General features: G+C 37.9%; 1 protein-coding gene across 2 annotated transcripts in view; it reads left to right on the forward strand.

The window, feature by feature from the left end:
• The window catches only part of LOC150094045 (uncharacterized), a 1,005,660-nt gene that overhangs the window by 180,475 nt on the left and 798,996 nt on the right, over positions 1-26,189 (forward strand). For both annotated transcript variants that reach the window (XM_090412663.1, XM_090412664.1), the window contains exon 10: positions 18,910-19,063. In XM_090412663.1, the coding sequence (XP_090268789.1) occupies positions 18,910-19,063 (154 nt within the window). The remainder of the gene's footprint in view (positions 1-18,909; positions 19,064-26,189) is intronic.

Consider the following 26,189-nt stretch of genomic DNA (forward strand, 5'->3'; position numbering starts at 1 on the left):
TGTAGTACTATCATATCCTGTACACCCCTTGAGGGTACATGGCAGAAATTTGATGATGAAGATGATGTTATGCAGATGATGTAATATTAATTGCAGAAAATGAAACTCAGCTACAAATATTACTACATTCATTTAATAAAGCAGCAAAATTGTATAATATGAAGATATTATAAACTTAAACAAAATGTATGACAATATCACAAGAACCACAAAGATGCAAATTAGAATTGGAAGGTACTATTATTGAACAAATAATGAATTACAACTATTTCGGTTATAATAGATTTAGTTTAATCCTTTATCCAAGTGTAAGCAAACAAAGTTTGCGCCTGAAGTATATTCAGGACTGAGGTAACTCGTGGTAAAGGTGGAACAAAAGCTCTTATCACTACTTGTCTTGGTATCTCCCATAATGCAAAGCACGTCTCCTTGCAGACATGTATAATGCTATGCATTGAGGGAAGGGCCACTACCCAGACCGGTTTCGACCTTTATTGAGGTCTCGTCAGTGGGAGCCAGACCTAGAGGTAGTGATACTAAGGTAGAAGCAATGTAGAAGTCATATTTACCTATAAAAAAAAAAAAAAACTTTCAACTATTTAGGTATACAACTGAACTGGGAAGGAAGGCTAAATCTGGAAGTCAGTGAACAAGTTGCAAAAGCTGCAGGATGCCTGAACGAAACAATATGGAAAAATAAATGTCTTAGAGTAGAGACAAAAACCAGAATTTATAAAGCAGTAATCAGACCTATTATGACATATAATGCAGAAAGAAGACTAGACACTAGGGAAGCAAGACAAATGTTAAACCCAGATGAAATGAATATATTAAGAAAAATAGTAAATAAAACTATATTAATTAAATAAAATAAAAAAATACAGATATAAGAAAACAGTGTGAAATACAAGTAATAAACAGTTGGATAGCAACCCGAAGAATAAAATGGATTGAACACGTAGAAAGAAGTGAAGATAGAATAATAAAACAAGTCTATAATTGGACACCCAAGAATAAGAGAAGAACAGGAAGACCTAGAAAAATATTAAAAGATATTATTAAAGAAGATGAAGTCTTGCTCACAACAGATACTACATCTAATGCATGAAGAAGAAGTAGTATAGAATTACAGCTGAGAAGGTATTAAGTAGTTTTTTTTGTGCAAAAAAGTACACCAAGCTTTTTTGTCAGCTGCAGAAGCTATAGTTGAAATATATTTGTGCCAGGAAAGGTCCGAGAAGAGAAATCTGATCATGTTTGGATATCTGGGTATTATTAAAAGTAAAAAGGGGGGGGGTGAGCTCTTTTTGTGCAACATCAGATAGGACTGAGTTTAGGTGGCCCCAAAGTCTACAAGGCTGTCCTTGTCCCATTGGGATTTAGTTAGATCAGAGTTCAGACAATTGGTTGTGGTGGATCTTTGGGATTATAATACTTGAGCACTATAAGGTTTATTATTATTATTACTATTACTATTATTATGGGCAACTCCAGGGAGTCATTAGACTCATCGAGGGAGGCCCCAAATCATATTCATCACAACTATTCAACATTCATACAGTATCTATCATACCTCGCCTTAAACTCATTCACTGTCACAGCATCCACCACAGACTCAGGAAGCGCATTCCACTCATTCACTACTCTAAAAGTAAAGAACCCAGCTCTAACACCTTTACTAACCACACTTTTGCCCAGTTTCCATGCATGTCCCCTAGTCCTCCCACAACCAGCCCTGTTCTCAAAAATATCTTCTGAATTAATTTTATAAAAACCCTTCAGTAATTTGAATGTCTCAATCATATCTCCTCTCCTCCGCCTATCAACCAATTTTTGCAACCCACAAATCCTCAACCTGTTCTCATAAGGTTCATCCACAGACCTGCTATCATCTTGGTCACTCGCCTCTGGATCCTCTCTACCTCCTCCCCATCAAGAAGAAACCTAGGTGACCAAATCTGGGCACAGGAGTCGAGATGGGGTCTTATCAAGGCTCGATACAGAGGAACAATAACCTGCTTGTCTCTGCTTGTCAACATATTCTTCAGCAACCAAGTGATTTGATGAGCTCATTTGGCCACTTTTGCAATGTGTCCCCTAAATTTCAATTCCTTATCCACCAACACTCCTAAATCTCATGCCTCATCAATTTCTTTTCACCCCAAAATTTATAACTTTACATTTTGCCACATTAAATTGACATCCATTCTCCTTAGCCCAGACCTCCAATCTATCCAAATCATCCTGCAAAATTTTGACGTCATTAGCATTCACTATTGCCCTACCCAACTTCGCATCATCCGCAAACAAATGAACTGTTCCTCTCAAATCTTTTCCTATATCATTAATGAACAAATTAAACAGCAGTGGTCCAAGAACAGATCCTTGTGGCACACCACTAGTCACAGGCCATCTTGTGGACTCTACTCCTTAGTAAACCACCCTCTGATACCTCTCCGTCAACCACCCTCCTATCCATCTCACCAACCCTATGTCCATCCCCATATGCTACAATTTACTGATTAGAATTCCATCTGGTATCCTGTCAAAGGCCTTTGCAAGGTCCAGTAGAATCACTGTAAACCCATTACCCTTATCCAGTTCAGCCGTCACTGTGTTATACTACGTGAGCAAGTTACTGAGGCATGACCTACCCTTCACAAAACCATGCTGTCCCCATACAGTATCCCATTTTCTTCGATCCAATCTTGTATTTTCCTCCTCCTGACTATTTTCTCTAAGACCTTGATAATGATTCCAGTTATGCTGATTGGCCGGTAATTTTCAACAGCAGCCTTGGAACCACCTTTGTGCAGCAGAACTATTTTCCCCTCTTTCCACCCCCTTGGGATTGACCCAGACCTGAGGCTCAAATTAAACAAAATGGTCCAGGGCACTGACAATTCTTTAGCCGCTTCACGTACGACACGAGCTGGTATACCATCCAATCCCACAGATGTATTGACATTGAGGTTCTGTAATAGACGTTACCTCTACTTCATTCATCACAATTCCAGTATAAGCTGTTGGTTCTTCCATTCCTGCAACGTCACCACCTGGATGATATACTCTTGCAAAGTGCTCGTTCAGTAATTCCACAATATCGACTGATTCGGTTACCTCCCTACCCTCTGAATTTTTTAAGATTATTCTACCATGAGCATTTTTCCTTTTACTTGCAACATATTGAAAAAACTGTTTGGGATTCTCTTTAGCCTGCATGGCCAATTTTCTTTCGTAATCCGCTTTTGCTTTTCTTACCACCCTTGTTACCATCCTGGCCTGAGCTTTATACTGTTCCTGTGCCCGATGGTCACCTTTCTCCTTAAATTCCCTCCACAATTGTTTCTTTTTTTGCAGCTCAAGCTTAATAGTGTTATTCATCCTTTTAACCCCTACTTGATTTATTATTCGGACTCTTGGTATACAGTGAACCATTGCCTTCTGCAAACAGTTCTTAACCACCTCCCATGCACTATCAACATCCAGCTCTTGCAGTTTTACATGCCATGGCACTGAGCCAAGCACACACCTAAGCTTCTCATACTTACCAGCCAGGTAATTCCACATGTACCCTGTGTTAATTGTAAATTCCACTCCTTTAGCCACTTCCCAAGTCATGACCTTATGGTCACTCTCACCAATTGGTGACAACATGGTCATGTTCGTTACAGCCACATTCTCGGTTGCAATTACTAGGTCCAGCACTCTCTGCCCCCTGGTATTTTCCACTACATGTTGCCGCAGATAGTTGTCCCTTAATAACCGCATAAAATCCAATTCCTTCCTCCCATGTGTCCTCTCCTCTTTCCAGTCAATGTTACCATAATTGAAATCACCCATAATAATTACCCTCCTTCCACTCATTTCTTCTATTTGCCTATGCATACTATCCCCACCATCTATTCCATCACCTGGTCTATAGCAGCACCATTGTATATTTTGTTCTGCTATATTCTATCTCACACCAAACAGCCTCAAATGTGCTCTTTTCTCTATCCTGCAGTTCAACTTTTATTATTATTATTCCTGATACCTCCAAGGAGTCCGAAGACTCATCGCGGGAGGACATCTTCAACTGTCTCTACACCTTACCTCTACTACGAATCAACGCCATCTACCACCCACCTCCAACACCACCACAACTAGTAATTTTTGTCTGTAAATTGCGTGTGTTCTGAAGGGCCGATTTGTATGTATGCGGGATGAAAAACCCGAGTTTCCGGGAGAAAAAACCCTGCTACCTCCGTATGAGATCGGCTAACTCACCATCGATTGTAATCGACCAGATAAAGATTCCTCCCGTCGCGACGAGAATCGAACTTAGGCCTATTCCAATCGAAGGGCGCAATGTACCGTCGTTCTTCCAATTGCGCTACGGAGGCACTGTACTTCTATACTCCTTCTATACTCCTTGGCTGCAGCTCATCAGCTATCATCAATAACACTCTCCCTCCCTCCCCCCTTTTTATTCACCCTGTCACTCCTGAACACGCTATACCTGTCACATTCAATCCCACTAGCCTTATCATCTTCTGTCAGCCATGTTTCACTAATACCAACAACCTGTGGCCTGGAAGTGCCAACCAAGGCCAAAAACTCTTCCTTCTTGTTCCTAATACTCCTGGCATCTCTCAAAGGCTTATCAAATGAAAAGGAGTAATGGAGTTTACTGTCATTGTCACAGCTACAGATACGACTGGAATTCTGTGAGAGCAGGTCATTTATATACAAGAGGAAGAGAGTGAATGAAAGAAGAGAACCCTGGGTTGCTCCTGCCTTGGTGGGAAAAATCTGAGAAGAGATCTCACTATATATATATCATCCATCATGATATGTAGTGAGCAACCTGTGAGGAAGTTTGCAATCCAGTTGCAGAGTATGGAATGTAGACCATAGGACGGCAGGTTGTTAAGTAGGCCCATGTGCCAAACCCGATCAAATGCCTATGAAATGTCAAGGGCAACTACATGAGTTTCTCCAAATTTTTCCATGGCTTGAGTCCAAGGTGGGCAGTGAAAGCTAGATCAGCTGTAGATCATAAGTGACTGGATCAGTATTGCTGGTCACTGATTGGTTGGTAGCAATTGGACAATAGTTTGTTGGTTGAATTTTATCATCTTTCTTTGGGATGGGCTGGATGTGAGCCTGTTTCCATGTTGTAAGGTAGATGCTGGTTGAATAGGATAGATTGAAGAGGCGATACAAGATAAGTGTTAGTTCTCTGACAGAAATATTTAACACAATAGGCTGGATACCATCAGGATACTATCCTATCAGTGGTCCTAACAGAGCACTTAAGCACCCACAACCTTTCCAGGTATTCTTGGACTTTGCAACCATAACTTGAGGATAGGGTGGTTAGCCCTATGGTTCTACATCTTAGAGAGAGATGTAGAACCAATTGCATCCATGCAGGATGATTTAAACAGGCTGATTATATGTCGTGTCCTATTATCTTCATCAAGGAAGTTGGCTATTGTGGATATCCTTCTATTTCTGTCTTGGGTTGTTCTCCACGTAGTTCAGGCCCAGCCGTGCTTTATGTTTTTGAACCATGTGCCACAACATGCTTGCCTTCAATTTTTCCCTCTAATCATGCCTCACAATATGACCAATATATGAATTTTTTTTGTATGTTCTTTATTAGTTCCAGTATATTAGTATGAAATCTGACTACTTCTAGTCCTCTGTGGCCTTAATTACTCGTAACTCTACTGAAATTCCATCTGCACCCAGGTAATGTTTGTTGTTATTGTTATTAAGCTGTTTAATTGCTCCTTCAACCTCATGCGTAAGTGGAGGAGGTTTCAAATCGAAATTTTCTTGGTAAGAGGGCATTCTCTCTGCTGTGCGGTTTTTCGCATTCAAGTTCTTCTGTTAGTACTGCTCTGTTCCTGTCTTTGATGACATTCAATTTGGTCTTAAACTTGTGCTTTAGGTCGTGAACTAAATGAAACATCCTTTTATAATTGTACCTCTTCATCTGGAATTCTGTCTCTTCACACTTATTAGCAATTATATGGGTAATTTTTTCCTGTCTCATGGATTTTCTCATTTCTCTATGTAATCTTTTATATTCTTCAGTCTTTGTGTCTCTGTTTCTCCAACTGCCTCCTTTTGATCCGATCCCATGTTGAATCTGATATCCATGGACCTCTTGATCTTGGGCCTAGATACTTCTTGGCTGTATCCTCTCTTACAAGCTTGACCCCTTCCTACAGCATTTCAGGTGAGTTCTCCTCACTAGTCTCAAAAAGATCGTCGAACCATGTTGAAGTTTCTTCTGTGAGTCCATTAGCGATTACTCTGACGTCCAGTCTTGTCGGTACTATTATTATTATTATTTATATGGGTAATTTATGGAGTCAAAAGACTCAATGCAGGTGACTCATTCTATCCCTTAACACAATATCTATCATAAATCTCCTTAAACCTATTCACTGTTGGGGTGCTTACAATACCTCTGGCAATCCATTCCTCACTCTTCAAGTAAGAAACCTAGTCCACACACTCTTGCTGACCACAGTCAAGTGTGACCCCTTGTTATATCCCTACTCCCCATTTATTGAAAAACTTCTTTTTGTCAATCTTATAGAATCCCTTTAGTAACTTGGAAATTTCTATCATATTCTCTCTCCTCCACCTATTAGCTAAACTCTGCAACCCCCACATCCTCCATGTTATCCTCACAACAAACATTCCACAGACCTGTCACCAACTTGGTCACTCATTTTTGAATTCTCTCCACCACCTTTTGATCCCCAAGAAATGCAGGTGACCAAATCTGTGTATAGTAGTCAACATGTGGCAAAATCATAGCCTTATAAAGAGGGATAATAACCTCCTTATCTGTACTACTTGGCAATGTGCTCTTCAGCATCAAAGTGAGTAATCCTCTGAATTATTTTGCCAATTCTTGCAATATGTCCTCTGAATTTCAAATCTCTATCCACCATCACCCCCAAATTCTTAGCCTCATCAATTTCCTGTAAACTAGTACCATCAATATAATACAAAGTATGTAATCTTTTCATCCCAAAGTGCAGTATCCTACATTTTACCACATTAATAACACTGCCAATTTATTAAAAATCATCCTCTAAGGTATCCACATCACCTTTATCAACTATTGTGCTCCCTAGTTTTGTATCATCAGCAAAAAACTGAATATCCCCCTTTCAAATATTTCGCTATATCATTAATGTACAAATTAAAGAGTTGTGGTTCTAGTTCAGAGCTATGGGACACTCCACTAGTCACCCTCATTCACCTTGATTCCACTCCACTAGTCACCCTCATTCACCTTGATTCCACTCCACCATACACCTTCCTCTGATATCTGTCTATCAGCCACTCCTTTATCCATGCCACCAGTCTCATATCCACTCCTATTTGCACCAACTTATGTTAATAGTTTTCCATGCGATGGAAAACTGGAGTGATCATTAAAGTATTGGAAAAGTTGGTTAAAAGTAAAATTTAGGAATGAGTATGATATAGGAATATGATACTCTACAGTGGACAGCATGACTTTGTAAATGATAGGTCCTGCCTCAGTAATGTATCATATTCCTATCCATCCATTCTGGAATTTTACTTTTAACCAACTTTTCCAATACTTTAACGACCACTCCAGAGATACTAATTGGTCCGTAATTTGCTACTTTGTCTTGCAGCCACTTTTTTGTAATGGAACTATCTTATCCTCTTTCCAGTTCCTTGGAACTTTTCAAGATCTGAGGCTAAGGTTAAACAGGTCTATCGGAGGCATTGCCAGTTCACTTGCACGTTCTTGTAACACATGAGCTGACATACTGTCCAGGCCCATTGCTGTATTCACATTGATATTTTTCAATATATGAGTACCTCCAGTTCATCTGCTTAATGCTCACATCAGTCTCTGTCACCTCAATAACTGCAGTTTTCACCTGGATGATATACCTGTAAAGTGATCACTTAGACTGAACTATTTCTTCTGTTTCTGTCACTTTTTTACCATCAGCACTGAGTAAAGTTATCTTTCCATAATCCTTCTTTCTCTTACTTGCTACATAGTGAAAAAACTCTTTTGGATTTACTTTGGCCTGCTTATCTAATTTTCTCTCAAAATCTGATTTATCCTCCTTTACCATACTAGTTACCCTTCTTGCTTGTGCTCTATATTGCTCATGGGCATGCTCATCACCTTATTTATATTCCTTCCACAGTGCTTTCTTTTTTTTGCAGCTGCTGCTTTATATTTCTAGTCATCCACTTAATCCCTACTTGGTTTATCCTCTTGACCTTCCTGGGTATGCACTCTGATATTGCCTCACTGAAACAATCCTTGACCACTTCTCATGCACTGATGACATTCATTCCGTGTAGTTTCTTTTGCCATGCCACTGCTCTAAGTTGCCTCCTAAGTTTGTCATAATCACCATCTTTGTAGTTCCAGATAAACCCTTTCTTGACTGAAATATCTCCTGTTGAGCAACTTCCTAGGATAAGACTGCATTGTCACTTCCCCAATCAGAGATAAAGTTGTTACTATAGTTGTAGATAGATCTTCTGATTCTGTTACCGGATCCAACACTCTCAGACCCCTGGTCCCTTCCATTATGTGCTGTTTCAAGTAATTATGCCTTACTAACTGTATGAATTCCATTTCCATTTTGTCATGTGCCTCCTTCCAATCTGTATCACCATGAAGTCTCCCAAGCCCATTCCATTGTGCTAATCTGCTGATTAGCACAATGGTGTATGGGCTTGAGTTGGAAGGTTTAAGAGTCTCAGTTTTACTTTGGTCTTACTAGCTGATGGTCAATATCACAGTCTGCTCCTGAACAAGTATTCGCGTGGAAGATGTTTGTCTTCTACTGTTGGAGAGCCAAGATGTAATCTGGTGCCTTGACCTATCATTGTTAGATGTCCAAGAATAGGTCTGTTGAGGTGTTTCTGGAAGCAGGTATTAGTTATAACTAATCTGTTAGCATGGGCAAATTCCAACAGTATTTCACCATGGGTGTTACTTTCACCCAGAATAAATATTCCACTCTCTCACAACTCACTCTCATACTCTTTCCCACTTTTGAATTAAAGTCCTCTGCAATGAAAAGTACTCTCCTTCTTGACAGGCAGTCCAACACAGTCTGTAGGTTTTTGTAGACTATCTCACTCTTTTCATCAGGCCTGTCTGTGGGGGCACATAAACTGTGATGATTGACACCTTGATAGGATGAGCCTTAAGTCTAATACAAAGTATCTTGTCATTAACGGGATTATAACCTAGAAGAGCTCGTAGCTGAACTTTCCTCAATATCACAAGCTACTCCATGATGTTTCCAAGCTGCCTCCTGAATAAATGACTAGTTTACCATCCTTTCTTTTAAAATGGCCTTCTCTTCTCCATCTGGTCTCTGTAATTCCCAAGACATTAGTTTTATACCTTTCCATTTCTTTACAGACAATATCAAGAGCACTTATCTGTAGACCCTCTACATTTGAAGTGCCAATATAAGGTTCACCTCTGAGATTAATCCCATATCTTCTGTATTTCTCATTCACAGTAATAATGTCTTGTGTTGGAGACTGTAATATACTTCTTGAACAGAACCCCTCTGCGTAAGTGTTGAATGCAGCTCTGATTTTTCTGTGCGACAACTGATACATCATGAGATGTATCAGGCACAAACATATTAGGATTTTGGAGTGAAGTCACTGTTAGAAAAAGTAGTAGAGTTGCAGAGGCCCTGTCCATAATGCTTGGGGGGGGGAGGGTTGATCCCAGTTCATCCCACATTGACTACGTGAAGTTTGACTTTAGCCTACTAGTTGAGACAAATACCTGGGTGAGATGACAGACTCCCACTGCCTAAGATGAAAAGAAATAGTAAAATAGATAAGATTCACCCCTAGCTCTCACTTTGTTATCCCGGCAGCGTTTTTCCTCATTTGCTTTGTGTTAGTTCCTGAGTGCACATACCATATCTTTATGTTCTTGAAGATGGCAATGTGATGTTGCCGAAATATAGAAGTTATTCATTAAAGTTACCTTTAATTAATATACTTTATATGCGTTGTTAATTCCATAAACTAATTACCAGTTATGTCTAACCAACGTATAAGTCTTGCTACTAGAATCATGATCATCCACGGAGATGCAATCGCACGAAAGGCCCGTCAATACGGCAAATTGAGGTTGAAGATATCGAGGCAAATAAATCGTCTGACATTCCTAAAACGCTGCTGGGATAACAAAGTGATCCCTAATTGTGTCAAATTGAAGCATCGTTTTACTTCCGAGAAAGCTCTACGCATTTATAACCGCACTAGCTTCGCCCTGTTAAGAGAACAAATTACCGCGATGCGCGTTCTCCTTGCCGATGAAAACAAAACCTTACAGGCGCTAGAGGAAGAGCTTTCGAATACTCTCGGCCTTGATCTATGGTCTATACTTCATGACATCTCATGGGCATCGGCAAGAAAGGAATTCGAAAAAATACGTAGTCGGCATGTGAAAAAATACGAAAACTTGACAAAGACTTCTACTTCCATACTCCAGCCACCACTCAACACTGTAGTCAACCTCTCGTCGGCAGTTTTAAAGCCTGAAGCACTCACTGCACTTTCACGTGGTCACAATTTCGCCCTAGCTCCAAAAAGGATACCTGCTGAAGAAATCATGATCCAAATAGAGCGTGGAATTTGCAACCTGCCTAACCATATCGCCAACAACGTAAGACTGGATGTAGTCGGTGTTCTCACTAAAGCTAAACCTCCAAAATCCAACTTATCCAAAAACGAATATACAGCCCTACAAGAATTGAAAAACAACAAAAAAATAGTAATCACCAAAGCTGATAAGGGAAGCGCCACTGTGGTACTCAATCAAAAAGACTACAAAGGTAAGCTAAATTCTTTACACAGACTCCTTAAGAAAGTCACTTCTTGGCCTGTGGAAGTCACCAACAAACTTAAACTTTATAACTCTAGACTCCCCCCGATTATATGGACTCCCAAAAATACATAAACAAAATGTGCCATTGCATCCCATAGTGGATGGCATTGATTCCCCCACATATAAATTAGCCAAACATTTAGCCAAAATGCTCACACACTACACTGGCAACACACCATCACACATAAAAAACTCAGCCCACTTTAAAGCCAGTATAGAAAACCTCACACTCCAACACACTGACATAATGGTCAGTTTTGACGTCTCCTCCCTATTCACTAATGTCCCACTCAAAGAAACCCTTGAGCTCATCCAAGCCAAGTTTCCTCCCGATATCTCAGCCCTATTGCAGTTCACAATGAACTCAGGCTATTTCGTTTGGCAAGGAAAGTTCTACAAACAGATAGAGGGGACAGCCATGGGTTCACCACTTTCCCCACCCTTGGCCAATTTCTTTATGGAGACATTTGAAGAGAAAGCCTTAAACTCCGCCCCACAAAAACCCACTATTTGGCTTCGTTATGTGGATGATGTGTTTGCTATTTGGCCACATGGCTCAGACACACTCCACTCCTTCCTAGCACACTTAAACAACCAACACCCCAGAGTCCAGTTCACCTTAGAAAAAGAGGAAAACAACACCCTCCCCTTCCTAGACACTTTAATCACCTGCCAGCTTGATGGATCTTTGGTTTTCTCTGTTTACAGAAAACCCACCCACACTGGCAGATACATTCACCAGCAATCCCCTCCCCACAACAATATGGGGTGATAAACACACTATATAACAGGGCAAAATTAATCTGCTCAGATGACAAGGCCCTGACTATTGAACTAAACCACATCCTCAACACTTTCTTAGCCAAGGGCTATAACCCCAAAAAAATCCAAAAAATACTAAAACCTGTAAACCACAACCCCCCTCCCCCCCTCCACAATAAAGATTACACCAAGTCTATCACCATCCCCTACATCCAGGGCACCTCTGAGAAAATAACCAATATCCTCAAAAAATATGACTTTACTTCCTGTTACAGACCATATAAAAAGTTGGCATCCCTTATCAGCTCTACCAAAGACCAACCACTTCCCCTAGACCTACCTGGTGTATACCAGGTCCCTTGCAGCTGCAAATTGTCCTACTTTGGCCAAACAGGCAGAACAACAAATATCAGGATTAAAGAACACAAAGACTACATCCGGTTTCACCAGTACAGCCGCTCTGGGCTGGCAGACCATTCCTTAGATAACCACCATGAAATTCGTTTTAAGAAAACAAAAATAATTCATCGCAGCAAGTTTAAATACGAAAGATTATTCAAAGAATCTTCAGCAGCTCTAAAAAACGTTCCTAACCTCAACAAATTTGGGTGCATGAAACTGCCCCAAATTTGTGAGACTTTCATTATGAGAACTTCAGCCCAACTGCCAAGACTACCAAATCAGCCCGCAAGAGGGCACCATTAGGACTTTAGGAACAATATTAGTTTCTTGCTTTCTTCCTCATAGAGTGCACATACCATATCTTTATGTTCCTGAAGATGGCAATGTGATGTTGCCGAAATATAGAAGTTATTCATTAAAGTTACCTTTAATTAATATACTTTATATGCGTTGTTAATTCCGTAAACTAATTACCACTTATGGTAACTTGTTTTGGTAAAATATTTATAAGCTCTGTATTACTTAAACCTTGGTATTTCTAAGCCTGGCTCCCACTGATGAGACTTCAATAAACGTCAAAACTGGTCTGGGTAGTGGCCCCTTACCTTTAATGCATAGCATCATACATCTCCTCAAGGAGATGTGCTTTGCATTAAGGGTAAATACTAAGAATAGTGATCAGAGCTTATTCCACCTTCACGAGTTGCACTACGTACTGAGTCGCCCAGACTTGCACTACTTGCAGGCGCAAACTTGACTTACTCGTCAAGTTTTTTTAGACTTGACTTACTCATCGTTATTTTAGATCTAAATGCGATATCCAAAGATTATGGTATGATAATATCAACAGAAAAATCAAAAACTGTGACCTTTAAAGACAAGATCCAGCAAGAACTAAAATAGTAATAGATAACAAGATCTTAAAACAGGTAAATTCATTTAACTACCTAGGATGTATGATCACATATGAAAATGAAAAAGATATAAACTTAAAAATTGTAAAATATTTAAAAATAAAAGGTGTAATTAACTCTATATTTAAACCAAACCTAGTTCAATAACAAACCAGACTAAAAGTATACAATACATTAGCCCTACCAGTCTTGATGTATGGAAGCGAAATCTGGACAATAAAACAAAAAGACAAACAAAGATTCACAGCAGAAATGAAGTTTATGAGAATAACTGCAAAGTATACCCTATTTGATCAGAAAAGAAATGAAGAAATTATGGAAGAATTAAATCAAGAACCAGTAATAGAAAAAATTAAAAAATATAAACATAAATGGATGGAACACGTTTAAAGAATGAAAACAGAAAGATTACCAAAACTAAGCTTAAAGTACAAGCCATTAGGAAAACGAAAACCAGGACGTCCTCTTAAACGATTCAACGATGACTTCAAAGGCCGAAACAGGCCATGCTAGGCCTAAATCCTTGATACACACATGATACTACTACTATTATTATTATATCTGCTATTAAATTTGTTATTATATTATATTCTTATTGTACCAGTACCTCCATAAAGTTTAAAAACTCATTATGGGAGACAAAACTCCACACAATCTGTCATGCCTCTCTTTGAATCCATTAACAGACAAAGCACTGACTCTGGCAACCCATTCCATTCATTCACAAATCTCCAAGCAAAAAATCCAGACCTCATGCCTATACTAACCACAAATTTACTCAACTTCCAAGGATGGTGTCTTGTTCAGTACCCCTCTACCAAGTGCTGAAGCATATACCCTACAACAATCCTATAAAATCTTTTAATTAACTAAAATGTTTCTATCATATCCTCACTTTTTTGCCTATCAACTAGCTTCTGCCTATCCTCAGAGGGAACATTCCACAGACGATTCACCATCTTGGTTGCTTACCTCTGAATCCTCTCTCCACCACTTCCTCATCGCCAAGAAGCCCAGATCTGGGTACAGAAATTCAGACGTGGACATATCAAGGCCTTACAAAGAGGAATAACGATTTCCTGATCTCTACTTGTTAGTGTGTTCTTCAGTAGCCAAGTAATCTTACAACTGCCTTAGCAATATATCCTCTAAACTTCAACTCTCTGTCTACCACCACCCCTAAATCCTTAGCTTCATCTATTTCCTGGAGTACATTTCCATCAATTTGATAAATAACTTGTAATCTGTTTAACTTTACATTTCTCCACATTAAACTGATACCCATTATCTTTTGCCCATACTTACAGCCTGTTTAAATCATCCTGCAAACTCTCCACATCACCTTCTTTCTCTGTTACTCAAACTAATTTTGCATCATCAGCAAATAACTGAATATTTTTTTTCAGACCTTCTATATCATTTATGTACAAATTAAACAGTGGTGGTCCTAGTGCTGAACCTTGTAGCACACCACTAGTCACCTGCTTTTGCCTCTCCATATGCCACTTTTTTTGATATCTAATTTTATTTGCCTCATTACAGTAGTTACCCTCTTATTCATATAACCAGTGTCATATCCATCCCCATTGTTATGATTTGCATAACACAAGTTCCTTGTGGTATTCTGTCACATGCCTTTGCAAAATGCAGAAGAAGCATCATGTAGCCATTTCCTTTATCCAACTCAGCTGTCACTTTGTTATGAAAAGTTAATAAATTACTAAGGCACGACTGACCATTCACAAAGTCTTGTTTCCCCTCATAGAGTGTCATATTCATATCCACCCATTCTTGAATTCTCTTTTTGACCAAATTTTCTATTACCTTTATCACCACTCCTGAGATACTGATTGGTGTATGATTTGCTAATGCGATCTTGGAACCTCTGTTATGGAATGGAATTATTTTGCCTTTCCACACCCTTGGAACTCTACTAGAGCTGAGACTTAAATTAAAGAGCCTAGTCAGAGGCATTACTGGTATTTGAGCTGATATCCCATCTAATCCCACAGCTGTATTTATATTGAGATTCTGCAATATCCTAAGAACTTTCATCCACCTCTATTCCCACATGAGTCTCAGTCACATATGTTCCAGCATTAACCTCACTTGGATAACATACTCTTGCAAAGTGGTCACTCAGGAACTCAGCTGTTTTAACTGCTTCTAGCTCCTCATGACCATTAGCACTCAATAACTTTATTCTTCTGTAGTCATTCTTTCTTTTACTTGCCTCATTACAAAATAATTCTTTGGCCTGCTCTGCTTGTTTCTTTTTGTAATCTGATTTTGCCTTCCTTTTCATACTGGTCACTGTTCTTGTCTGACCCTTGTACTGCTGTTTGTGAATTTGCTGGTTAACTTTCTCCTTACATACCCAACACAGCATTTCTTTTTTTGTAAAATTATGCTTAATAACATTACTCATACATCTAACCCGATTAACCTTTATTACCATCATCATCATCATCAAATTCCTGCCATGTACCCTCAAGGGGTGTACAGGATATGACAGTACTACATGAAAAAATTACATAATTACTAACTTCCTATCTACAATTTTCCTCCAAATCAGTCTGTTACTTGTCAAGACTCCAACATTATCAGATCTTATATTTCTATCGTCTAAGGCACTTTGTACCGTATCAATCCACCTATATCTTGGTCTTCCTCTGGGTCGTTTTCCTGCCAACCTGGCAGAGAACACTTGTTTTGCTAATCTTTCATCTCCCATTCTATTTAAGTGACCATACCATCTGAGATTAGCTCTGCTAACGCATTCCTGGATCCTGACAATGTCAAGTTCTTTCCTAATATCCTCATTTTTAATATGATATTGCCATTGATGCCATCTGTTCACGCTTCTAATCTTTCTCAGGACTCTCATATCTGCGGTCTCTAGTCTTTGGTCAAGTGTTTTACTTCTGACCCAGCTCTCAGATCCATAAGTTAAAATTGGTTTGAACACAGTCTTGTACACAGCTAATTTAGTGTTCCGACTAATTTCTTTCTTATTCCATATGAATTTATTCAATTGACTTCCCACGATACCAGCTTTGCTGATTCTGTTGTCTATTTCTATATTTAGTTTACCATCTTCAGTAAAAATTGTGCCTAAGTAGCTGAAATGTTTTACTTGTTCCACAGGTTCTCCATTCACAACACAGTTGACATTTTCAATGATTCTGCCTATTTTCATTGTCTTTGTCTTTTTAATGCTGACCTTCATACCATATCTATTACAACAGCTATTCAATTTAGTCAGAGAATCTTGCAGACTTGTAGCGGATTTATTTAGAAGTATAACATCATCCGCATAAAGCAAAGAGCTAACATTAACATGTCCAATTTTGATATCAAGTTTAATACCACTTTCCTTCATAATGTGATCCATATAGATAATGAATAACAGAGGGGATAATGTACATCCTTGTCTCACACCAGATTTAACATTAAACCATCTTCCTGTACTTCCTTCAATTCTAACTGCTGACTCACAACTCAAATAAAGACTAAGTATTGCTTGATATAATGTCCCATTGACACCATATAACTGCAGCGTATTGAATAGCTTCTCTCTTGGCACCTTGTCATATGCCTTTTCCAAATCGACAAAACTTAAATACAGATCTCTGTTATATTCCCATTCTTTCTCAACTATTTGTCGTAAAGTGAAGATCTGTTCCTGACAACCTCTATTTGGCCTGAATCCAGCTTGTTCTTCACCAAGCTTTCCTTCCACAATTCTTCTCAACCGTTTCTCAAGTATACTTGCATAGATCTTGCCAGGAACACTCAGTAGGGAAATACCTCTGTAATTCTCACATTCAGTTTTATTTCCCTTTTTATATATGGGTACTATGAGAGCTCTACTGCAATCATCGGGAATTCGTCCCTCTGTCCAGGCTTTCTGAACTATGCAGTGCAGCCACTGTAAGACTTTTATACCACCATACTTCAGCATTTCTGGTCGAATATCATCTACTCCTGCTGCCTTTCCACATTTCAAGCCTTTGATGGCTTTTTCTACTTCAAGTATGGATATGTATTCCTGACTGCATGCCTGGTCAGTGTTTTTTATCACTGTGCTGTCATCACTGCTTGTTTCATTTAGCAGTTTTTCAAAGTAATTACTCCATACTTTAAGGATATCTTTTTCTCCTGTTTTCATTTCACCTTTATCGTCTCTAATTCCTTTTACAGCACTCTTTCTTCCATTCCTAAGCTTCTTCAACAACCTCCAGAATATTTTGCCACCTTCTTGTTATTTATTTTCTATATTCTTGCCAAAGTCCTCCCATGACTTTTGTTTAGCTAGTTTTACACACTGTTTAGCTTTCTTACATTTGTCTCTGTATTCTGTAAGAGTAAAAGCTGACTTGTTTGCCAGGAACTTTTGATATGCTTTCTTCTTTTCCTTCACTGCCTCTTTAACTTCCTGTGTCCACCAGGGAGTTCTGATTTTTTTATCCTTGCCTTATGTATACAATTTAATAATGCTTCCTCTAGATTCCCCTTAACTATCTCCCATCCACTACTAATATCCTTCTGTTGCAAAGTTTTATGCCATGGCACAGTTTCAGTCTTCCTCTTAAGCTTGTCATAATCACCTGCCTTATAATTCCACATATACCCCTTCTTGACAGAATACTCCTCATGTTTTACAATGGTCACTTTCTCTAATTGGAGGCAATGTGTCCACCTGGGTTACAAATAGCTCTTCTGATTCTGTGATCAGGTGCAATATTCTTGCATCCCGAGTCCCCTCCATCACTTTCTGGCTCAAATAATTATCTCTCATTAAGTGTATAAATTCCATTTCCTTCCTGCTGTGTGATCTCTCCTTCCAATTTATTTCTCCATAGTTGAAGTTCCTCATAATAATTACTCAACTTGCGCTTGCATTAATTTGCTGTACCATGTCTTCCATTTCATCATTGGAACCCTGAGGCCTATAGCAACAACCAGCTGTATATTTTATCATACTGGCTTTGATCTCACACCCAGTGGCATAGCTGGAGGAGGGGGGGGATCCACCCCGGGCAGCACTTTGAACCTTACCCTATACATCGTTTTGACTTTTTGTAATATTTTTGGTGTGTATTAAGAGGGGTGGAAAACTCAGGGACTGCCCTAGGTGGCAAAAGCTCTGGCAACGTCACTGCTCACACCAGACTGCTTCAAATGATGATCCACCCTCTTGTTCCTGATACTTCTATAGTATTTAGATTCCAATTTTTAAACCTTCTCCTGTGACAAACTATTTTCTTGATCTGTATGTTGCCAACCTTAAGGAGAGATGACTACGTCCGCATTGTATTTCATGCCTGTGATATATCATTTTATGGTTCCTTGCAACAGGGAATTATAAACCCAACTATAGGAAAGTCATTTTCTTTGCCTCAGTAACTTATATCAAAGTAAACTAAATGCTTTCTATTTAGCATGACCTTTTTTTTTCTTAATTATGCTATTTGGCGAGATATTTTCTATAAGTTTAAGCATAGTAATAACTGCTCACAGAAATGAGTAATAGAATAGTATGTCTATTGAATAATATGCATGTTGTCCCCCCACTTGTCTTTCAGCACTAGTTGTTCTCTCATAGTTTGTTGTAAAGAACTGCAGTTGCATTTTCAAAGTGTTGTGAAAGTTGCCCACTAAATTCTATATCGCTATATGGTTATTTGGTGTGAAATTATTATCACCATACCATGTATACATTATTAAATATGTCTGATAAAAGCATTGTTTATTCTTCTATTAATTCATAAAATTAATTCATGTCTTACTAAGGAAATTATAGAGAATTTTGCTGATCATATACTTTTTTAGGACATCTTTTTTTATATGTAACTCTAAAGTAAATTTCCTTTCATATTGCTTTAGGGATATTATAGGCTTTCTCAAGCACTTGCAGGTCAAGAGAGAATTCATGAATCTCACATAATTGCAGAAGTTGGATTGATTAATACATCATCTGATAAGCCACCTGATGAGTATATTGAATTAAAGAATTATTTTGCACATGTCTTTGAAAAATGTAAGTTAATAAGTGTTTGCATTCTGAGGAATGAAGTTTTGTTTCTCAGATAAGTTTATTCTTCAGGAAAGTTTTATATGTGTGTATGTATGTAGGTGCGCGTGAACGAGGAGTGGTCTGAAAAGTTCTCAACCTCGAACATAGATGGCAACACTTTTGGCAAGATTTTTTTTTTCTAAGTTGGCATCTGTCATAAGCATTCATGTGAAATTGCAAGGCATTCTATTAAGTAGTTTGTTTTATATAGCTGTCTGAAGCAAAAGCGTTGTCTGTATCCCTTGAAATGGATAAAATTTAATATTGTGTGGTTATAAAATTCTTTGTAAAAGAAGGTTTAACGGCAAATGAAATTCATTCGAAGTTCATAAACATTTATGGGCACTCTTCTCCTTCATTTTCAACAATTACGAAATGGGCTGCCGAGTTTAAATGTGGCCGTACCAGCCTCAAAGATGATCTATGCGAAGGATGTCCAAAAAGTGTAACAACACCAGAAATCATTGATCAAGTGCATGATATGGTATTGGATTAGCAGTGAGTCAAAGTGCGTGAAATTGCTGAGACTATAGGTATTTCAAAAGAACGTGTAGGATATATTTTGTATGAAGAATTGCAAATGAAAAAGCTTTGTGCAAGATGGGTGCTCACAGCAGATCAAAAACGCACTTGCATGAAAATCTCTGAACAGTGCTTGGAGCATTTTAACAAGAATAAAACTGATTTTGTGTGTTGATTTATTACTATGGAGGAGAATTGGATTCACCATTACACACCAGAATCCAAACAGCAGTCATAACAGTGGACAGAAGCCGGTTGTTCAGCGCTAAAGAAGACAAAGTCCGTTCCATCAGCAGGAAATGGCATGAAATCGGTGTTTTTGGGATGCTAAAGGCATTTTGTTTATTAATTGTCTTGAAAAGGATAAAACAATAACTGGGGAATATTATTCTGATCTTTTAACCAGACTAGACGAAAAAATTCGTGAGAAAAGACCCGGTTTGCAGAAGAAAAAAATCATCTTTCATTAAATTTCCCATTGCCAAAACGCCCACAAAGGCGTTTTGGCAATGGGAAAATTAAGGGATTAAGACATAGATGTTCCAACAATCTATGAATTGTTGGAACATCCACCCTATTCCCCAGATTTGGCTCTCTCTGACTTCTGTCTCTTCCCGAAACTAAAAATATCTTTCTCGCTGGTCAGCGTTTTTCTTCAAATCAAGAGGTGATTTCAGCTGTAGAGGAGTATTTTGCAGATCTTACTGAGAACCACTACAGGGAAGGGATAATGGTGCTGTAGCATCACTGGAATAAATGTATTAGTCTTAAGGGAGATTATATTGAAAAATAAAAATAATTTTGAAATTATAAATTCGTTTTTTTTCATTGTTAGGCCGAGAACTTTTCAGACTATCCTCATATGATGAGTCTAACTCCACAGGGTCTTAGGAGCATAATAATATATATAAAATGAAATAAGTTTAATGACCAGAAGCCATGAGATACCAAAATAGAAAAATACTATTGATTATTTGAGTGAAAACATGGAAATAGAAATGCAAAAATATACATTACAAGATAAGAACAGCTATAAATTGATCTTGCAACATATTGATAAATTGATACTTGCAAATGTATTATAAACATTTGAAGGCATTCTGGATGCCATGGTATTGTTTGACATATTCATGCAGGCATGATCTTGTGTATGCCAAAGCTGGATAGCTAAAGAGTGACTATCAGATAGGTTATGGCATAGGTCAGTATTATGATGGACTGGATTGAGGACAATTTCTGATGACTCACAATTCTTCTCTCCAGCTCATTGTAGCATCTGAAAATGTTTTCTGATTTATCCCAGATCACGTGTTGAGTGACAGAATCTTCATCATTAGTTTGAGCAGAATTAAGAACCTGATTAGAAAGTGCACTAGCTCTAGCCCTGCTATACATCATGTCTCTCATATGTTCTTCCATATGCAACTCATTGGATTTCTCTATCTGGCCAAAATTGGATACACTGCAGTTACACCAAAGCCGGTAAACTCCACGATAGTCAGACTGTCGTATGCTAGTTTAAGTGTATTTGAGAATTTTAACTAATTTTGGTGAAATGGAGCTGATATCCTGTAGAGATATGAAGCCTTTTACATCATTACTATCTTCAGTATGGTGAGCAGGTCAATTAAAGAACAGCTTAGGAACAGTTAGGATAATAACCATTTTTCTGAAAGGTTGGAAGAAGTTTGAGTTCTTTGGTGATTTCTTCTTCACTGTTAGGGAGTGAGCACATTTACCTAGTGTGTGTACAGTGCTTTTTTGGGATGGTATGCAATGGCACATACCAGCACTTCTATTAAACATTGACATGTGGAATATGGATGCAATACATTTGTGATCTTCAGTAATTTTTGTACACATTTACATATAGTATTCAAATAATCTTAGTTGTGTAATGAAATTTGCATTTTTTATTATGCCTATTTGTTAAGACATTTGCCATAACTATTTTTAGAATTTTAAATTGCTTTCATGTTTATATATTAACATGCTCATGTCAGGATACATGTCACGTGAATTGCGCCTCTAGTAGGTATATTTTACTTCGACAATAAAATGTTTACTTTGTTTTTTGCAACTATGGGAGTATGGAGTTCATTCCCATTGTTTCTAATTACATTAAATACTCTCATTACTGTATTTTTCATTAAATATGGTATATACTGATTGTGACTGTTTTTAATGATACAATAAAAATTTACTTGCTCTTGCTTTCCTCTGTGTAGTATAATACTTCTAGGGAGAGATGTATTTAACTATGTAATGTCAGTTTTCATCTAGTACTAAACTACCAACATATATGGGATATGCAAACAGAAAGCACTCAACAAATTCTCATGTTCTGTATGAAGGTCAAGTAAAAAATGAGTCGATTTGTCTCTTTCCCTTGCGAATGTGTTTAGGAAATCATTCTTTGAGGTTTTATCTCACATTCAGAGAAAAAATAAATTACTAGTTTCTTTCTCCCCCTTCTACAGTTAAGAAATTAGAAACAAGTGAGAAAATGAGTGAAGACTTAAATGAGAAGGCTGTGTCAAATACTGTTTTTGTGTCATGATGGTATCAGCATCCAATAGCAACGAATGACTGACATTATTGATTAGCCAAGTTGCTATAATGCTGATAAAAATATTCTGCACGAAGTATAACTTGCTAACTTATCACAATAAGAGACTTGCATGCAGAAGTATTGTTAGGGCATATGTCATCTTTAAATTCAAAAATATATGCAGTTAAAAAAAGAGAAGCAGAAAAAACAGAGGTGTTTTTTATTGTTGGGATTGAGATATAGTTTTGCTGGAATTTGCTACCTCCAAGCCTGTTCCTTGGCATTGCATTAGTAGCTTAGTGAGTTAAAAGGATTCCGCTTGGATGTGCACTATGTAAATGAATTGAAAGAGCTCTTGGAGTGGAAAAGAAAGTGGGCATGAAGATTTCTAGGAAATGAGCAAACAATGAAGCTTTCTATTTTGGCAAAAGTAGACAACAACAGCTACTATCTTTAAGAAAGAAAATATTATCACACTATGAAGTAACCATATATATAAATACTTTTTTTATTTCATCATCATCAAATTCCTGCCGTGTACCCTCAAAGTGTGTACAGGATATGATAGTACTATATGAAAAAAATTACAGCATTACTAAATTCCTATCTACAATTTTCCTCCAAATCAGTCTGTTACTTTTCAAGACTCCAACATCATCAGATCTTATATTTCTATCATCTAAGGCACTTTTTTGTACCGTATCAATCCACCTATATCTTGGTCTTCCTCTGGGTCATTTTGCTGCCAACCTGGCAGAGAACACTTGTTTTGCTAATCTTTCTTCGCCCATTCTGTTTAAGTGACCATACCACCTGAGATTAGCTCTGCTAACGCATTCCTGGATGCTGACAATGTCAAGTTCTTTCCTAATATCCTCATTTTTAATATAATATTGCCATTGATGCCATCAGTTCATGCCTCTAATCTTTCTCAGGACTCTCATATCTGCAGTCTCTAGTCTTTGGTCAAATGTTTTACTTCTGACCCAGCTCTCAGATCCATAAGTTAAAACTGGTTTGAACACTGTCTTGTATACAGCTAATTTAGTATTCTGACTAATTTCTCTCTTATTCCATATGAATTTATTCAATTGACTTCCCACCATACCAGCTTTGCTGATTCTATTGTCTATTTCTATATTTAATTTACCATCTTCACTAAAAATCGTGTCTAAGTAGCTGAAATGTTTTACTTGTTCCACAGGTTCTCCATTCACAACACAGTTGACATTTTCAATGATTCTGTCTATTTTCATTGTCTTTGTCTTTTTAATGCTGACCTTCATACCATGTCTATTACAACAGTTATTCAATTTAGTCAGAGAATCTTGCAGACTTGTAGCGGATTTATTTAGAAATATAACATCATCCGCATAAAGCAAAGAGCTGACATTAACATCTCCAATTTTGATATCATGTTTAATACCACTTTCCTTCTTAATGTGATCCATATAGATAATGAATAACAGAGGGGATAATGTACATCCTTGTCTCACACCAGATTTAACATTAAACCATCTACCTGTACTTCCTTCATTTCTAACTGCTACCTTACCACTCAAATAAAGACTAAGTATTGCTTGATATAAAGCCCCATTGACACCATATAACCGTAGGGTATTGAATAGCTTCTCTCTTGGCACCTTGTCATATGCCTTTTCCAAATCGACAAAACTTAAATACAGATCTCTGTTATATTCCCATTCTTTCTCAACTATTTGTCGTAAAGTGAAGATCTGTTCCTGACAACCTCTATTTGGCCTGAATCCAGCTTGTTCTTCACCAAGCTTTTCTTCCACAATTCTTCTCAACCTTTTCTCAAGTATACTTGCATAGATCTTGCCAGGAACACTCAGTAGGGAAATACCTCTGTAATTCTGATATTCAGTTTTATTTCCCTTTTTATATATGGGTACTATGAGAGCTCTACTCCAATCATTGGGAATTCGTCCCTCTGTTCAGGCTTTCTGAACTATGCAGTGCAGCCACTGTAAGTCTCTTATACCACCATACTTCAGCATTTCTGGTCGAATATCATCTACTCCTGATGCCTTTCCATATTTCAAGCCTTTGATGGCTTTTTCTACTTCAAGTATGGATATGCATTCCTGACTGCATGCTTGGTTAGTGTTTTTTACCACTGTGCTATCATTCACTGCTTGTTTCATTTAGCAGTTTTTCAAAGTAATTACTCCATACTTCAAGGATATCTTTTTCTCCCTTTTTCATGTCACCTTTATCATCTCTAACTCCTTTTACAACACTCTTTCTTCCATTCTTAAGCTTCTTCAACAACCTCCAGAATATTTTGCCACCTTCTTGATATTTATTTTCTATATTCTTGCCAAAGTCCTCCCTTGACTTTTGTTTAGCTAGTTTTACACAGTGTTTAGCTTTTTTACATTTGTCTCTGTATTCTATAAGAGCACAAGCTGACTTATTTGCCAGGAACTTTTGATATGCTTTCTTCTTTTCCTTCACTGCCTCTTTAACCTTGTAGACAACTTCACCACATGCCTCTCTAGCTGAATGAATCAGGGCTTTCTTCAAGGCTTGCCACTGAATCTCCAAGGTTTGATTCCTGTTCTCAAACTCTTTCATTTTTTCTTCAATAATCTTTGTGTATTTTAGTGTACAGTTCACATCTGAGAGCTGCTCAACTTTTATTCGCTTTAAAACTTTCTTATATGTTATCCTTTCAATATGAAATTCAATTTTATCCTGCCTCAAGACTAAATAGTGATCGCTTCCAATTTCAAATCCTCTGTACACTCTGGTGTCCTGCACCAGGGAGAAAACATCACTATGAACAATAACATAGTCAATGAGACTTTTCTTATTCCTTGCCTCTTCTCTCCATGTGAATTTGTGCACATTTTTATGTTGGAACATGGTGTTAGTAATAAACAGTCCATGTCCTGAGCAGAAATCCAACAGATATTTGCCATTATTATTAGCTTTGCTCTTTTCTCCAAATTTTCCCAAAATATTTTTGTATGTCTCACAATCATTTCCTACTCTGCTGTTTAGATCCCCAACAAGGACCAAATTTTCCTTTTTCATTGTGTTAGTTGCATTTTCTAAAGCCTAAAAAAATTCCTCCACTTCTACCTTAGTAGAACCTTCTGTGGGACAAATAAGTCTGATTGTCCAGTTCCCCATTCGCATATTCGCCCACATTACTCTACTTGAGACTGACTGCTATTCAAGAAGATTAGCCTCGTATTTTATGTTGAATACTATGGCTAGTCCTTCTTTTCCTTGATTGTGATTGCCTGAATATAACATTTTGTATTTATTGCTCAGAAAGATCTCGCCAGTTTTTGTCTTTTTTGTTTCAGTCACCCCTATTATGTCGATCTGGTACTTATCTAATTCCTCAGCTAGCTCAATTTCTTTGCCATTCAGGCTTCTTATATTGATAGTACCGATCTTTAACTCTGGTGATGTTGAGTTGGGGTTTGTTTTCAGATTTGTTCCAGTAACTGACTTTTCGCTGTTCGCCCGGGTTCCTTGGTGAAAACAACAGGGGCCTTGTTTAACCGGGCGACGCCCCAGCCAGCATGAAATGCTGGCTGGGGCGTCGCCCGGTTGTACATGTTGTACCACCATTTTTTATTTTGGTTTAACCAATAAGAATACAATTTGGTCGGCTAAATCCCAGATTGCCAGCCCATCCTCATTCATTCAGTATCCAAGTAGATACCCAACAGGGTGCACCACGAGAATGTGAGTACTGGACATTAGGTCAGATGCCCTGTTCGATTCTCCGCATTCCTCTAAAGGCTATGTGGAGGTCTCCTCTCAGTTATACAGCTTTGACCCTTAAACACCCATTTATTTTATTTCATATCCTTTATAAAACCTTTCATTTTTCTTGCCAGAAAAGAATGAGCCCCAGCAACTATTTCTTTACAAAAAAAAAAAAAATATTGTTCAGATTATATTTAGTCATTGAAACATATAATTAAATTGAAATGTATATTACCTTTAATTGACCATAGTTTATAAACGTCT

Source organism: Typopeltis vanoorti, chromosome 23 (assembly GCF_054136105.1).
Source record: "Typopeltis vanoorti isolate ZY-2024b chromosome 23, IOZ_Tvanoo_1.0, whole genome shotgun sequence".
NCBI classification, from domain to species: domain Eukaryota; kingdom Metazoa; phylum Arthropoda; class Arachnida; order Uropygi; family Thelyphonidae; genus Typopeltis; species Typopeltis vanoorti.